This window comes from Anolis carolinensis, chromosome 6 (assembly GCF_035594765.1).
Source record: "Anolis carolinensis isolate JA03-04 chromosome 6, rAnoCar3.1.pri, whole genome shotgun sequence".
NCBI lineage: Eukaryota > Metazoa > Chordata > Lepidosauria > Squamata > Dactyloidae > Anolis > Anolis carolinensis.
The window spans coordinates 12,249,923-12,267,646 of NC_085846.1; the positions used below are offsets into that span (position 1 = coordinate 12,249,923).

The 17,724-nt window shown below is 40.5% G+C and overlaps 1 protein-coding gene across 1 annotated transcript; it reads left to right on the forward strand.

Moving 5' to 3' along the window:
* Window positions 1-102: 102 nt before the first annotated feature.
* Window positions 103-8,129, forward strand: LOC100556006 (interferon-induced very large GTPase 1). The gene is made up of 4 exons (XM_062984022.1): window positions 103-2,750; window positions 3,748-3,810; window positions 4,478-4,615; window positions 6,060-8,129. Exons 1-4 carry the CDS (start codon window positions 2,636-2,638, stop codon window positions 8,075-8,077), a joined length of 2,334 nt encoding a protein of 777 aa, XP_062840092.1. The 5' UTR covers window positions 103-2,635; the 3' UTR covers window positions 8,078-8,129.
* The last annotated feature ends 9,595 nt before the right edge of the window (window positions 8,130-17,724 follow it).

Here is a 17,724-nt window from a genome sequence, read left to right on the forward strand (position 1 = left end):
GTGATGATAACCAATGAAAAAAATAGCTATGTATGGGTCAGAATTTGACCAAAGAGGACCTTTTTAACCAGCTAAATCTTGTATTAGAGATTTTCTTGTTAATGTCCGTAGTATCACGAAAGATACTCAGTTTGTTAAACCTGACTCTGACATAAGTATAAAGGCAGGCAATAACTGATACATTACTACAAACCTTGGCACGTGCCTTTTCTCTTGTACTTCATCTAAAACGGAAGATATTGAAATGAGAGTTGTACAATATAATGGAGACACTTTGGTGTTGTAATAAAAAGGTCTTTTTAACTCTATATCTCACATGACACAGTTCTATAAGTTAAGATCTGTGTTGGTTTTCTAAAGTTATATTGGTAGTTTTACTCAGTTTTAGGAAAGTCTATTCTCAGATTATCCTTCATACTTAGAATGATCCAGTGAGGGGATCAAGTGTTGAGGTAAATAGATTTATTTGGAAATCACCGTATTGATAAGGAACCAGACATAGAGGTGCTTCAGTTCTTGGTGAAGTATTTCCTGAAATAAACATTTTGGATAAAATTAAGGAAATGCTGACAGTATGCCTATCTCAAGGAAGTAAAACTAATGGTCAAAAGCCCTGTGTCAGAAAAGCGTGAGGGAATAATGGCGCATTTAGATATCACTGTGCTTGAACCCACAAACAGTGTGGAAATAAGGAAAATACAAGGAAGAATTGAACTGGCATGGTTGAGATTCTAGATCAGCTACTTAATTATTCAGAGTTCATCTTTCATTTCTTGATGCCTGGTAAATCAAGATTGGGGGACTTTTAGGATGCCTATGTATTCCCTACGCTATTGAATATATATAGACTATGAATACAAATTAATCATGAATGTGCAGCTCTAGGCTGGGCATTGTAACTGCAAGTTTCGGCATTCCTGTTAGACCCAGGATTATTCTTACAACTTTCCTGCATTGAATGCCTTCTACAAATCGCTGTATGAAAACAAAACAATGGTCAGAATCAACTGAAAAGCTGCTATATGATGGAAGCGCTTAGGTTCAGGCAAACTATCAGGAAGGCAAAGTACCTTAAATACTAAAGATAACCATTTGAATACTTTTAAAAAGAATGTTATTTGGCCAGAATCGAACATCCCCTCAGGAGAAGGTTAAATTGCCTCTGTGTCTGTCTCTGTCTATGTGTATATGGGCATTGAATGTTTGCCCTATATGTATATAATGAGATCCGCCCTGAGTCCCCTTTGGGGTGAGAAGGGTGGAATATAAATACTGTAAATAAACAAATATTATGCAATTTCTGCATGCCCTCCCAAACACAAAAATGATTTGAGCAGAACAACTTCAGTCTTAATTCTGGAATTGAATAGCTCAACATTACGAAAATAGAAGTTATGAAATTCTTGTTATGGCTGCTGAAAAGCAAAACCGAAAGTCGAAACCTATCTGGCCTCATGATATTAGTGACTGAAGTGTAAACAGAGACCAATTTCCAGAAAATAGTTTGCTGTCTCTCTAATTCTTTTCCTGGCTATGACTGAGTTCTCATGGGTTCATATGTATGCAGTGAATCATACACTGGCGGGGTTTGGGGGAGAGATTGACCCAGCATGACTGTAGTTGTAGTTCATCCACATCCTTACGCATTTTCTAATGGGCCCATTCATAAAATCCAAAAACAATTACGTTTATTTCGGGAGCTCTATGCAGATTAATTATCACTCTAAGATGCAGCAGCTACAACGGGGGGATGTAGAAAGGGATTTTGTTGAGAAACCCAAGAATGGCGTTGGAGGGAGTGTGTCACTTTGAATTTGAACTATTTTGATTTTTTTTTATCTAGCCAATAATAACTACTTTTGAAGACTAACAGGTTTTATTTGGCATGAGATTTTGCAGACTGCAACCCACTTCCTGAGATGCAAGCAGCAGACAGATATTTATGCACAAGTCTGAAGTGGGAGGATGTAATTATTAAGGTGAGAGAATGGAAATGTAAAAAGTACAAGCTTTTAATTGTTAAGAGTATTCTAGTATGTTATTGGAAACACTATTAGAAGTGTTTGTGAATGCCAAAAATGTTAATATTATTGCTCTTTTATTTGTATTACACTAGGAATGTATATGCCCACGATATATGGCTTTTTCCTATTAACCTCCACAACAATCCTGTAAGACAATTATATTGAACGATTGTAGTAGCCCATAGTAATATGGGTCTCCTTGTTCCAAGCACTTTAAATGTTACACTACCAGTTTTCTCAGATTTGTTTTAGCTGTCAAAAAAAGAATGTATTACATTTGATTATAGCTCTTTACATTCATTTTAACTATCATGGCTTTCTTCTGTAAGCAATTCTTTAAAAAATAATCCCCAAAGGTCCAAAAACTACAAGTCAGGAATCCAAGCAACTGTAAAGGCTCAATAGGCTCAAGAGGTATCTTATTTTTAAATAAGAGTTAGGCTTGTTGAGTGCTATTAAATAAAGGTCTCTCTTGTCAAACTGCACATATTTGTTCCTCACGGTACTACAACTACTTTCAATGTATGCACAGCACAATTAAGCAGGAAAACACTTTTAAATCAGGAACAGAACATTTTTCAAATTTTGTTACACAATGTTGTTAGCAACATATGAGAAACATCACAATTCCGGTCTCTTTCACTTTCATTTTCATTGAATGTAGGGAGGAAACCAAGCCAGCACAAAAATCAGCAGACTGCTTCCTGCTCTCTTCTGGAACAGAAGGTAAGTCATCCCCTTGCCTTTAATAACAGTTATAAATAATATATGCTATTTACAGAACAGATCGAGTATTGCTTATTCATAATGCTTAGGGCCATGAGTGTTTTGGATGAGATCTCTTGGGAAATGAGACCCAAGTCTAAACATGAAATTAATTTAGGTTTCATATATACCCTACACTTGGCCTTGAGGCAATTTTATACAATATTTGTAATAATTTTGTGCGTGAAATCTTTGTGTACTTTGAACCATCAGAAAGCAAACGTTTAACTTTCTCAGCTACCTATGTGGACGCTTGGATTTTAGCATTTCGATTCTAAAGGATGCTGAGTTATATTCTGATTTAGGGTTGATATTAATAATGTTTATAAGGCGTTCATATGTCAGTAACCCTTTAATATAACCCATGTTTGTGTTAGGTTGAACTTTTGAATAGCTAAATAGAGATTTAGAAACTTACCAGACACTCAAGTTTAAGAGGACTTGACAAACTGTATTTTTAATTTCTATTTTAAATTTTAACCTCTTGAGGATGCCTGCCATAGATGTGGGCGAAGCGTCAGGAGAGAATGCTTCTGGAACATGGCTATACATCCTGGAACACTCACAACAACCCTATTTTTAAATTATTGCAGCTTTAACCATTCTTGAGAGACTGAACAAAAACAGCAGTCAAGCTTAAGATGACCAAATAGACTTCTTAAAAAATTGTATTTTGGATTGTCTGGTCCTGAAATTGGTGTGAACTATAACAGAGATGGAAGAGGCACCTGCAAACTCTTTTTGCTGTAGGATTCTGTAGCTTTTAATTCCAAATCTTTCTTTTAGCCTCCTCCTAAAAAGCACGCCAGATTGAAAAGGGCTTTACTTATAATCTCAATGACCCAACACCAATTTTGAAAAAAAGTATACCAGAAAATCCAGATGTTGACATGTGCCCCATACCATGTTTCTTAATCTAATTGTTAAAATAGGAAATTTTTCATTTTGTATTTTTCAGATAGGAAGAAAGAGGATGAAACTGGACAAGAAACACAGCAAGAAAAGAATGATCATGCAAAAGGTACTTGGCATTTCATTGTTCTTGATCTAGAAATGTCATTTTGATATACTCTATTCGACTTCTTCTTTGCTTTCCACTTCCACCCTCTAGCAAGCAGATCTCTAATTGACATGGTTCTGGAAGTGACACCAGAAGATATAGTTTCCTTTTTCTTCATATGTTATACTAAAGCTATCTACACTACTAGTATTTAGACTTTGGGGAGGAAAATAATTTATTAGCAGATTCAAGCATGTTTGTATGCAAATAGTGTTTATTTTACAAATTTATTGTGCTTGAGGAATTACAGCTGTGTCATTACGGTATATAATTTTGACTTTCCAGTGAAATATACAGAACTGTTTTATTTGGCTGTTGTTTTATTTTGTTGATGTGTGCATTATTGGTTGTCCTTATATGAAGACGAACATGCCAAGAGTGTTTTCATGACAGAATTTACTCAGAAGGGGTTTGTTTGCTTTTGACTTCCTTTGCAAGGCTGAAGTACAACAACATTAATCCGCAGGAGTTCCTGATAGACATTTTAAAAAACTGCATTTCTGGATGTCAATTCCTGAAGCTGGAGTAGACTACTGCAGAAATAGGATGAAGCAACAGTAAGTCTTTTGGGTACAGAATTCTCTATTTTCAAATTCTCAAACTTTTTCTTTTGCTCCTTCCTCAAAAGCATGCCAGACCAAAAAGGAGGATACTTGTAATATCAAGGACCCAACCATGATTTTGGAGAAAAATGTACCAGAAAACCCAGCTCTTCCCATGTCTCCTGTACCAAAGGAGGACAAGAACCCAGAAGACGACTCACGCTGTAAGAAGAGGTGTTATTTCAAATATGAATAGTCAAAATCTGAGAAAACAGTCTCGGAGGGTGGTTGTGGTCAAGAAACAAAATAGCAGGGAAGGATGTGACACTAAAGGAAGACAACTCCAAAGATATATAAATGTAGTTTGTAGAAATTCAAGTAAGCCAAAACAAAGGGGAATTTGAGGGGACAAAGAAGACAGTGATATTTTAAAATTAAAAAGTGGGATGTCAGAGGCGGGATTGGGGCTTTCCTTGCTAAAATCAGGACAGTTGGAGGTTTTGAGATCTATGTATTTTATCCTTTTATCCATGTCTGGATCATGTCCTCTTTCTTCAATAAAGCTTCTGTGGTCCCTCTGTCTCAGAAGTGGAAAACCAAGTGGGGCTCCACACTCTAAAATGACTGCTGAGCCAATTTAAATGGTTCTGGCAACCAGGTCTTGATTTGTTGACCATGTGCCTCTTTTGTTCCCTCTATTGATGGCAGAGGGAGAAGGAGGAGAGAAGTAAAGAAAGGCAGGAAAAGGCCTTATATAAGCAATAGCTTTTCAGCATTTCTTCCCCTGTAAACCTGGCCCACTTACTTACTGATTATATCCCACTTGTCAGCCAGATGAGCATCTTCAGTGATTTACAAATGGTTCATTTCATAGTTCCCTGTCCTCAGGCTTATGGTTTAAAAAGACAGGATGCATAAAGATGAGATTATAATTGAGAATGTGAGAATGTCCAGTAGATACGACCTGTTTGTCTCTCACATAGAATCATAAGAGTTGGAAGAGACCTCGTGGGCCATCCAATCCAACCCCCTGCCAAGAAGCAGGAAAATCACATTCAAAGCACCCCTGACAAATGGCCATCCAGCCTCTGTTTATAAGCCTCCAAAGAAGGAGCCCCACAGAAGGAGTTCCACTGCTGAACAGCTCTCACAGTTAGGAAGTTCTTCCTAATGTTCAGGTGGAGTCTCCTTTCATGTAGTTTGAAGCCAATTGTTGATTACAGCCAATATTTGGGGGTATTCCAGAAAATGGAATATCATTACAGTGAGGAATTTAATGTAGTGTGATGCCTTCTATTTAATAAAAGGTTCTCGGCTACTAATCAATATTAATTCAGTGATCTTTGTTCCTGGGATTGTGAATATTGCAATGTACAGTAGAGTCTCACTTATCCAACATAAACGGGCTGGCAGAACATTGGATAAGCAAAGAAGTTGGATAAGGGAGACTCTACTGTATTTATTGATTTCAGTGCCTGCTGTGTCCCAGTTTTACACACCATATTTCATAATAAGACACAATGTCACCACTCTTGGTAAACAGTTGAGAAAGGTACAAAACCATGTTTAATGGAAAAGGGCAAAAAAAATGATACAGACAGTTGTGAGGCAAATGAAGAGACTCAAAAGGGATGAAAATAATAACACACATTTTAAACCTTTCTGCAGGGAGAAGTGAGGCACTTGAGGATATTCTCTCTGAATTAAAATTGTTGAAACAAAAAAGCAAGAACATGACACTGCAAGAAACCCTTGAAATCAGTTCTGGAAGTTTAAAGCATTGTTCTCCACATAGCCTAGAAGAGCTTCCTTGGCATTTTCTGCGGAAAGTCCTGGCTTTGAATGTGAGCGCCCGGAACACAAACCTTGACCAGGGGACAGCTGGTGGAGAAGGTGTGAGAGGAATGGATAAAGAAAAGACAATTGATGATAGAGTATTCAATATTACTGAGAGGGATATAGATTTGTCTATGAACCCCCTTGATGTCCTTTGTGCTCTTCTGCTTTGTTCGGATAGTTTCCTTCAGCAAGATATCCTCTCCAAAATGTCCCTGTGCCAGTTTGCCCTGCCTTTGCTTCTGCCACCCTTAGAGACTTCCAAATGCACCCTGATGATTTGGGCCATGAGAGACATTGTGAAGAAATGGAGGCCCCATTCGCTGGCTGGAAGCAGAGGCTTTAGGGAAGAGAACCTGGTATTGATTCCCATGCCAATAATATCCTTGTCAAGCTATAGATTAAATGATTTTGAAGTAAATGATGACCATTTGCAGTTACCCTGGTTGAAATATCTAAGTTTTAATTTAGAGGCTCGTAAGATGAGGATACAAGAAATATCTCTCTCACTGATATACAAGTACATTTCATATATGGATGAAAAAATCAGTTCCAAAAGAGATTATGTTTCAACATACTGTGGAGAACTTCTCAGTTTCATTAATCAGAACCTTCAAGAGGATGATGTTAAAAAACTTAATACGACATCTGCCTTTGAAGTGGACCTGAAGCTTCACATTTTAGGAGAATCAGCTTACAAATTCCAGCAGATGCATAAAGATTTCATTGAAGAAAATGATCACCAGAAAAGACTGGAGCAACTGAAACCTCATTATTTTTCCATTTTCAAAGATCTTTATCAGAAAAAAGATGCCCAGCAAATCAGAGCCAAAGGCTTCTGTGACAGGTGTCTCCATCCTGCCTTAGAAGAGCACATCAACAAAAGACTTGGGATAGAAATAATAGATCAATTTCGTAACAGTGAACGTTCAATGGAATGTTCTGGTCGGAACTTCTTTCAGTTTACACTCTTGAAGGAGCTGTTGGATAAATGGAATTTTGACCAGTATGTAGAATCCATCACAAACTATGAACAGTTTGTCAAGAACTGGATCCAGAAACGAGTGATAGATTCCTATATCAAAAATGAGAATTTGAAGAACTTGGAAAAAGACATTCTTTCAGGAGTAATAGCAAAAGTTAAGAATGCACTGGACATCCTAAGAAATAAAGAGATTGAAACATTCTCTAATTTTGTGGACAATATTAGTCTGGAACTGCAAAAAGCCTTGGCCATATCTAAGAGTAAACTAGTAGGATTAGAGTTGAGGAGTGCATTTGATCCTAGCAACTTCTCTGCTTATGTTGAGAACTATCTTCAAGATTTGCAGAAAGAGATACTCTCCACATTTGAATCATTAGATATTGAATCCAAGCTCTCAAGATTGTCTGTGAAACCCCAGGATGAGATCTTCAAGCAAGTGTTTGGCTGCGGGAAGCAGTGTCCCTTCTGCAAGGTCCCCTGTGAAGCCGGCGGTGCTGCCCACAAGGAGCATTTTGCAGCTGTCCATCGCCCTAAAGGATTAGGAACATACAGATATGATACCACAAAAAAGCTTGTTATTGATATATGTTCTTCTTCTGTAGCCTCCCAAGTCTCTTTCAGATGTCCAGAAACCAATTGGGAATGGCATCCGTATAAAGATTATCGTAAGATTTTTCCTGACTGGTGCATCCAACCTGATCCCAGTCTCAATGCTTCTGATTACTGGAAGTTTGTTTTAAAAGAGTTCAATAATGAGTTTTCCAAAAAGTATGAATGTAAACCAGCAGATTTGCCTAAAGACTGGAAACAGATAACAAAAGAACAGGCTCTCCAAGCCTTGAAGGAATCTTATAACATGAAATAGACAGCTCTCTTCTGAGTAAACAATAAATATCTGAGGTTTGAATTATAGAGAATTGTTTCAATCAAAGGCTTCTGTTTTTGAAATTTCTCTTTTGTACATAATTTCTTTAAAAAATATGATAGGGTATCTGGATCCCTGGAAGAATGGAAGGTATGCATATCATAAGCTTTTCCAGCTGCACATTAGCTTTACAGTATTAGGAATATATTGAGAAAGTGGAAAACCATATCCATGATGTTTTTCCCACTAACTTCCATGACCAGAGCCAGAAATCATGCCACAAATTGGGAACTCCATCTATACAACAGTTATTGCGACCATCATTTCCATTGAAAGATCCACTCAGATCCCAATATCAATTATTTTGTTTAGTAGAAACTGATTCCATCATAATTTTGCCAAGAAAGGCTGAAACAAAAATGTTAATCCCTTTTCTGTTTTCCTTTCCTAATGTTGTTATATTTATTTATACCACGCTTTATCTTTCCCAAAGGAAACTCAAAGCGGCTTAATATAAAAACATCAACATACAACAATTTCAAATATACAAATATGCAAACATTAAAACAGAATTAAATATAAACAGTATTAAAACATACCTAGTTAAAAACCGCTAAATCATGCTATGAGTTAAAAACCACAGTGTTCCTCTGTCAAAACTGGAAAAATGTAAGCAGACACACATAAAACCCTGAAGTATTTGACATCTTGAAAGAAACCAGAATATGAAAAGAAATTACTTTCTCCAGTAACTAGCAAAAAATTAGAAGGCAATGTTATAATAATAATAATAATTTTATTTTTGTACCCCGCCACCATCTCCCCAGAGAGACTCGGGGCGGCTTACAGATATAAAACCAACATACAATAATATCAAATACAAAAACACACAAATAAATTTAAAAAGCATTAAAAATCACAGTCATTATAAAACATTTGAGAAACACAGCAATAAAAACATAAAATGAGCTGGGCAAAGTGCACTGAGTGGAACTTGTAAACAAGAAGGAAGTTAAGGTGCTACAAAGTCATGGGAAGAGCTTTAGACTGGGGTGAACACTGAAGCTATGTCAAGGAGTTAACCAAGAGGTACAACTGGTCAGAAGAACCCGTTAGTACCAGGGTTTAATATACAGTGGGCGGAACTTCTTCAAAGGCCTGTTTGAAGAGCCAGGTTTTCAGGCTCTTCCTGAACACTTCCAAGGTGGCAGCTTGCCTAATTTCCCTGGGGAGCGCGTTCCAGAGCCGGGGGGCCGCCACGGAGAAGGCCCTCTCCCTCGTCCCCACCAACCGCACTTGTGACGGAGGCGGAAGCGAGAGGAGGGCCTCCCCCGATGAGCGAAGAGATCGTGCGGGTTCGTAGGGGGAGATGCGGTCAGAAAGGTAAGTGGGTCCCAAACCGTTCAGGGCTTTGTAGGTCAGGACCTGCACCTTGAATTGGGTCCGGAAGGTGAACGGCAGCCAGTGGAGCTCCTTGAACAGGGGAGTAGACCGCTCCCTGTAATTCACTCCTGTTAGGAACCTGGCTGCCGCCCGCTGAACTAGTTGGAGTTTCCGGGCCGTCTTCACAGGCAGCCCCACGTAGAGTGCGTTGCAATAATCCAATCTAGAGGTAACTAAGGCATGGACCACCGTAGCCAGATCAGACTTCACGAGGTATGGTCGCAGCTGGCGCACAAGTTTTAGTTGTGCAAAGGCCCTCCCGGCCACCGCCAGCACCTGAGCCTCAAGTGTCAGAGATGAGTCCGGGAGGACCCCCAAGCTGCGGACCTGCGCCTTCAGGGGGAGTGCGACCCCGTCAAGCACAGGTTGCCACCCAATACCCCGATCAGACACACGACTGACCTGGAGGACCTCTGTCTTGTCAGGATTAAGTTTCAGCTTGTTCGCCCTCATCCAGCCCATCACAGCCGCCAAGCACTGGTCCAGAATTCGAGGGGCTTCCTTGGAGTTTGGTGGAAAAGAGTAGTAGAGTTGGGTGTCATCTGCGTAGAGATGGCACCACACTCCAAAACTCCGGATGACCTCTCCCAGCGGTTTCATGTAGATGTTAAAAAGCATGGGGGACAGAATGGAACCTTGCAGGACCCCACAGGTCAATGGCCAGGGGTCCGAGCAGGTGTCCCCCAGCTTCACCAACTGGGATCGGCCCTCCAGGAAGGACTGGAGCCACTGCAGAGCAGAACCCCCAAGGCCCATCCCGGAGAGCCGTCCCAGAAGGATACCATGGTCGATGATATCGAAAGCCGCTGAGATGTCCAAGAGAACCAGCAGGGTCACACTCCCCCTGTCCAGCTCCCTGCGGAGGTCATCCACCAAGGTGACCAAAGCCGTCTCGGTACTGTGCCCAGGTCTAAAGCCGGACTGTGATGGATCCAGAAAATCAGTGTCATCCAAGAATCCCAGGAGCTGAGAGGCAACCACCCGCTCCAGGACCTTGCCCAAAAAAGGAAGATTCGAGATTGGTCTGTAGTTATTTAGGATGGTCGAATCAAGGGAGGCTTTCTTCAAAATTGGCCTCACTATAGCCTGTTTTAGGGCAGATGGAAATTTGCCTTGATCCAGAGAGGCATTAATGATACTCACAAACCAATCTCCCAATCCTCCTCTGGCCGATTTTATAAGCCAAGAAGGGCAAGGATCCTTGGCACAAGTGGTCGCCCTCACAGCTCCAAGGATCTTGTCCACGTCATCCAGGTGAACAAGCTGAAACGAATCCTACAAGATAGGACAGACAGGTGCCTCGGTTAACTCACATGGCATTGCATCCAAGCTAGCATCCAAGTCATGACGGATCTGAGCGACTTTGTCTGCAAAATGGTGCACGAATTCGCTGCACCGAGTTGCCGCGTCCTCGGGTGCCTCCCCACCCTCAGAAGAGTGGAGGAGCTCCCCGACGACACGGAACAACTCCGATGATCTATTAGTTGCAGACGCTATGCGGGCAGTCGTGAAGGTCTTCCTGGCTGCCCGCAAAGCCGCGGAGTAGGTACAAATAGCAGCACTAGCCCGTGCTCGGTCAGAGGCGTCCTGAGTCTTCCGCCAGCGGCACTCTAGTCCTCTTCTCTTGTGCTTCATCACTGCCAACTCCTCTGAGAACCAGGGAGCTGAAGTAACTCTGCGCAAAGAGAGGGGACATTCGGGGGCAATCGTGTCAATTGCTCTAGACATCTCGCTATTATAGCGATCTACCAGGGCATCAACAGGATTGTCAGCACCCAAGACAGGAGAATCCCCAAGAGATCTCAGGAATCCATCAGGATCCATCAGTCTCCTGGGGCGGACCATCTTAATGGGTCCCCCACCCCTGCGGAGGTTTTTTGGGGACACAGTGAGTTTTAGACTGATCAGGTGATGGTCGGACCATGACAATGGAAGAATGTTTTTCTCTTCCACTCCAACCTCACCATCCATCGCAACAAAAACCAGGTCGAGTGTGTGACCAGCTTGATGGGTGGGACCAGATATCACTTGGGACAGCCCCATGGTCGTCATGGCAACCATGAAATCCAGAGCAGCACCTGTCAAGGTGGACTCGGCATGGATGTTAAAGTCTCCCAGCACTACCAGTCGCTGGGAGACCAACGCCACACCAGAGATCACCTCTGCTAGCTCAGGCAGGGAAACTGCAGTGTCGCGGGGTGGTTGGTACACTAGCAGAATCCCCAGACTGTCCCGGGCACCCACCCTAAGATGTACACACTCAAAACCTGTAGATTGCGGGACGGCACACCTGACCAGGGAGATGGACTGCCGAAAAACCACCGCGACCCCGCCTCCCCTTCCCCCAGATCTGGCCTGCTGTTGCACCCCAAAACCCAGAGGACAGAGCTGGGTGAGATTTACCCCACCCAGCTCATCCAACCAGGTCTCAGTGATGCAAGCCAGGTTCGCCACTTCATCCAAGATAAGATCCTGGATGATAGCTGATTTACCATTGACGGACCTGGCATTGAACAGCAGGATCCTCAATCCAAGGGGACCGTCATGGGTGCTACCACACTTAACCTTTTCCAGGGTCGCAAGAACTCTGTTGCGCTTCTCCCTGGGATGACAGTAACCACTCCTCCTCCTCCCCCACACAACCTCAATGGTACCCCCCGGCTCCGGTCCACCCCCCACCGCTTGGGCAACAGGCAGAATGGAGATGGAATTGGGTGGCCCTAGTCAGCTCTCCGCTGCCAGGGAGCTACTCGGGATTTTATCATAGGTATGGTCTAAGAATGTATCATGCACGGACAGAGGGAGGGAGCAGTCAGGAGAACTGAACAAAAGCAATGTCTGTGGGCAGGACTCGGAAATAGATTGAGAAGGGACTGGGGTTGAACTGGGGAATACTAAACAATTTCTTGGAGGGGATGGAGACCTAACTCGATGATTACGGGCACTATCCATTTTGGATCTGGTGGTTATATGAGGAGGCAGTTCGAAGCCTGCCATCAGAGGCCGAATTATGGGATTGAAAAACACCTTCCTGATACTAATTTCCCATAAGTTTAATAAAGGTTTACGTGCCCAAAGCTCTTCAATTAATGAACTATCCTCGAAGGTGACAACGAAGCATGTAGAGCGGTCCCGAGCTTGAAAGTCCCTGCGTAGCCAGGAGATGGTCTTAATTCTGACTACATTTGGGCTCGTAGAAAGTATCTGAGTCAGGGACTTCTGAACAGCTCTCTTAGAGGTCCATCTACCCCTATTTAAACATGAGTCTACTATTTCAAACGCCAACATATTTGATTGAGGTAGATATTCATGGTGGCATGCTGGATCCAGTATACAATGGACAGACTCAGATATTCCCTCGATAATTGTCTTTTGTGTACTCCAGTCCATTTTCCTATACCCAACCCTTCCTTCTCCCCCTTGAAGATGTGAAAGCTCTCTCTCATCTTCGCCGTCCTCGGCTTCTTTCACAAGCTCCTTTTTACATTCTGATGGCCTTTCCCTTTCCTCCCTATTGAAGATCAGTGACCAATTGTCCACGGTTTGGTTAACAGTCGCTGGATCCTCTTCTTTCCAGGCGTTAAAACATCCAGGATTTCTCACCATAAGAGATATACCTTTGAAGAGGTGATCTATTTTCTCGTTTAATATTGCCAGTTGTGATAGCACAAGATGAAATGACTTCCTCATAAGTTCACACAAGTGCGACAGTTCACCATTCCCATGAGTTTCAAGTTGACTCATTTCCTATACACTTTCCAAAACCTTTCAAACAGTAACCACTCAAGACCTTCAATACTATTTCACCCTTCTCCCTAGCCTTCTCAGCCCTTCTCTAACCTTCTCAACCTACCCTCCAGTGTAACCTAAAATTACACTATTCTCTACCCTAACCATCAATCAAAACCTGCAATACATGCTCAGACCCTCGATCACTTTCCAAATCCAACAAAAACCAGAATCCAATAACTCAGAGAAGTTGAACTACCACAATTCCCTTTCCCTATCCAGGCTCGCCACCTTCAGTCTATCCTTCTGCACTGCACTAAAGAAACCAAAACAATAAAAACCCAGTCATAGAACACACAAAATTAAAATCAATAAAATAAAAACAGATGGACAAACAACAGACACAACTTAAAAAAAAATTGTTGATGAATCATAGACCCAACTTCATTTAAAGAAATACATTTCCGCCCCAAACTCCAACAGACCAAAATCTGAACTGAATTAGGGTCCTGAATATATTCTAATACAGAAGGTGTCAGGTCATATGGCATTGAACACAAGCTAAGAACTATTGAGCTGATATTTCTGAGTAGATATTTGAATTATTTTCCCAGTCTAGACATCAAAACTGACCTTCCTCAGACTATTTCTAGGTTCCTTGCTATTGGAAGGCTTTCATATGCTGGCTGTAATTCTAGCTGTGTCAGCCAATAGCTTATCTAACCTTTCTGATGTGGATAATTCATTAACACCTTCTCTTGTCTACAACAACATTGTTTTTACTAATGATCATGAAGTGAAATAAATAATCATAATATTGAACATAAAAGAAATGCTAATATTAAAAACGTTGTTTTGTTGAATTTTGTCTATATCATCATACCAATATATATACATAAATAAATCATAAAAATAGGGAAATATAAAAAAGAAAAACATTTTAATTACATTGACGTATCATTTGAAAAAAGAGGAAAATGCATACCTACTATATTGGGCTGTCACAGTAATGAATTATTACACTCTGTGTTTTTGGTCTTTGATTTCTCAAAATCTGTCAAGTGTCTTAATAAAAATATTTTCTTTGCTTATTCATGTTCAATAAACACTAACCATGTTTTTAGTCATAATAAAGGATGTGGAAAAAGTCTCTCAGATGTGTGAGATTAACAACATCTTGTGATATCATAAGTGGTATAATACCAACACAAGGTAAACTTTTAGACGTCTCTGTGTTTCCTGTATACATAAAATATCACCGGAGATGTCCCCAGACATTTTGGACAGTAGCTCTTCCTTAGCAAGTGACAAACCTATATTAAGAGACATACTTGTTAAAAGTAGTCTTGATAAAGACTGTTGGTATTTGTCCATTTGTGAAGGAAAAATTATACCTGCAGGTTAAAAATGTTGTAAAGCAATGTTTTTGGGTTGGAAAAACTAGCCGTTTCCAAGAAACGTTGCCCAGGGGATGCCCGACTGTATTTACTTAGTCTTCAAAGAGGTTCTGTCTGTGTCCCCATGTGAAGCAGGTGAACATCGCACTGAATGAGACATGTAGAAGATTCACAGGATGTCTCATACCTATACCTGCTGATAGACTTTATAACAGGCATAGGCAAACGTTGGCCCTCCAGGTGTTTTGGACTTCAACTCTCACAATTCCTGAATGTGTAGCTCTAGGTTAGGCATTGTAACTGCGATTGTGAATTTTGAACATCACCTGCAAGTTTCTGTATTCCTTTTAGACCCAGGATTATTCTTAGAACTTTCCTGCATTGAACGTCTTCCAAAAACCGCTGTATGAAAACAAAACAATGGTCAGAAACAGCTGAAAACTGCTATATGATGGAAGCACTTAGGTTCAGGAAAACTACCAGGAAGACAAATACTTTTAAAAAGAATGACAACTGAACATTCAGAATGAATATTTTTTAAAAGAATGCTATCTTTAATATCATGTGGTTTCTGCATGCCCTCCCAGCATAAAAATGATTTGGGCAGAACAACCTCAATCTTAATTCTGGAATTGAATAGTTCACCATTACGAAAATAGAAGTTATGAAATTCTTATTATGGGAGTGTGGTGGGATGCCAAAAAGCAAAACCGAAAGTTGAAACCTATCTGGTCTCATGACATTAGAGCAGGGGTCCCCAAACTAAGGCCCGGGGGCCGGATGCGGCCCATCAAAGCCATTTATCCGGCCCCCATGGCACAAGGGCAGAAGGGGGTTGGGCTAAATGACCAAAGGGGTCTCTTTTTCTCTTCCAACCATTATTATTATTATTATTATTATTATTATTATTATTATTATTATTATTATTAACATTGAGGCTGGGTGGCCATCTGTCAGGGGTGCTTTGCTTGTGCTTTTGGTGCACAAAGGCAGGATTGGACTAAATGGCCCAAGGGGTCTCTTACAGCCCTCTTTATTATTATTATTATTATTATTATTATTATTATTATTATTATTATTATCATTGAGGCTGGGTGGCCATCTGTCAGGGGTGCTTTGTTTATGCTTTTGGTGCACAAAGGCAGAAGGGGATTGGACTAAATGGCCAAAGGGGTCTCTTCCAATCCTTATTATTATTATTATTATTATTATTATTATTATTATTATTATTAACATTGAGGCTGGGTGGCCATCTGTCAGGGGTGCTTTGCTTGTGGTTTCAGTGCACAAAGGTAGAAGTGGATTGGACTCAATGGCCCAAAAGGTCTCTTCCAACCCTCTTTTTTATTGTTATTGTTGTTGTTGTTGTTGTTGTTGTCATTATTATTATTATTGCTCAGTGGCCAGCTATAGTCCGGCCCTCCAACAGTATGAAGGATCGTGAACTGGCCCCCTGTTTAAAAAGTTTGGGGACCCCTGCATTAGAGACAAGTGTAAACAGAGAGACTGATTTCCAGAAAATCATTTGTTGTCTCACTAATTCTTTTCCTGGCCATGACTTAGTATGCAGTGAATCATACATCAGAGGGAGAAGTATATAGGCAAAGAGTGGGCTAGGAAAGAGCTCAAAGGCAAGGAGGCGGGAAGAAAGGTTGCTTTTGACTGCTTTGGGGAAGACTTGAAGAGGTCTACAGCAATGGCATCTAACAGTGAGGAAGGGGATACAAAGGGGTTTAATATATTGAATTTTCTGGTGTGTGTATTGCTTAAACCAGGCACGGGCAAACTTGGGCCCTCCAGGTGTTTTGAACTTCAACTCTCACAAGTGCTTTTTTTCCTATACTTTTTAAAAAGTAGGACCTTCCTTTGTTAAACAGTTCTAATGTCATTTTTTTATTTTACAGATTATAGACAGTCAGCAACACAGAGGTAAATAACATTCAAAATACTCATTTTAAAGCACCTTCACATGCTTTCTCTTTATAAAACTAATATTAGCCACATGTGAACAAAGGTCTAATTTCTTCTGTGCATTTTAAAGAGATACGCTGATATATTTTGTAAAAAATCAAGATGTTGTTGGAAAGAGCAACCTCCCAAGCCCTCACTATTTATTTGTTAATACGTATATATATTTGCTAACCTCTAGTCTATGTGTATGTTGATTTGTCAGTTTGACTGTACCTCTTTGGTGTTGGGTGGGGTTATAGACATGTGAGTGTACTGAGCATGTCCAGACTCAGGACTCCATTTTGTATTCACTTTTGCATCAGACTTCAGTGGAGGTGGATGCAACTATGTTGCTGTTTGGATTTCAATATAGAAGCATGCTTATGGACTTCAGTGAGCACAAATATACTTAAAGACTATGGACTATTGATGAAGAATGACACCCTGTGTACACAACACAGAGAGAAGCTACATCCTATCTGTAACTGAACTTTAATAAGAAATGTGCCTGTACGGTTTATTTATTTTGTGTCAAAAGCATTGCATAACAAACAAGTCCAAAAGTGAAAATAAAGGAATCACAAACAGCTAAATAGTTTTAGACCAAAAGCGGGCAACAGCGACCGCATTGCATTGCATTACCTGTATGGTGAATTAATACAAGTTGTTTATGAATAAACAAGATATGCTATTTTTTCAAATAAGACTTTGTTTTTTAATCTCTGAGTGCATATTTTAAACTAAGAGGTTTCAAGGGAGTGTATATGTTTAGGGAAAATGCAACTGTGATTTCATCTTTAAAGAAACAATCATCCTCTGCTAGTCAAATATGTTTTTGTAGTGGCATGTCTTTGTCCTTGGAAGACATGGTTCTTCAGTTTAACAACAAAGTTACCTTTGTGCCATTACATGAATACTTATGCATATCGCTAGTTCAAAGGGTTGACTTCTTCTAACAGGGTCATGCTTTTCTTGACCAGTGGTTTTCATGGAGATTCACATTTGCCAAACGGATATGTGCCCAGAGGATGGATGCAGTTATTTCCAATAGATGTGGGGCATTCCCAGCAGTTCTGTCTGCCAGATTTAGCCCTGTGTTTTGATTATCCCTAGAAGACAAGTAAAATT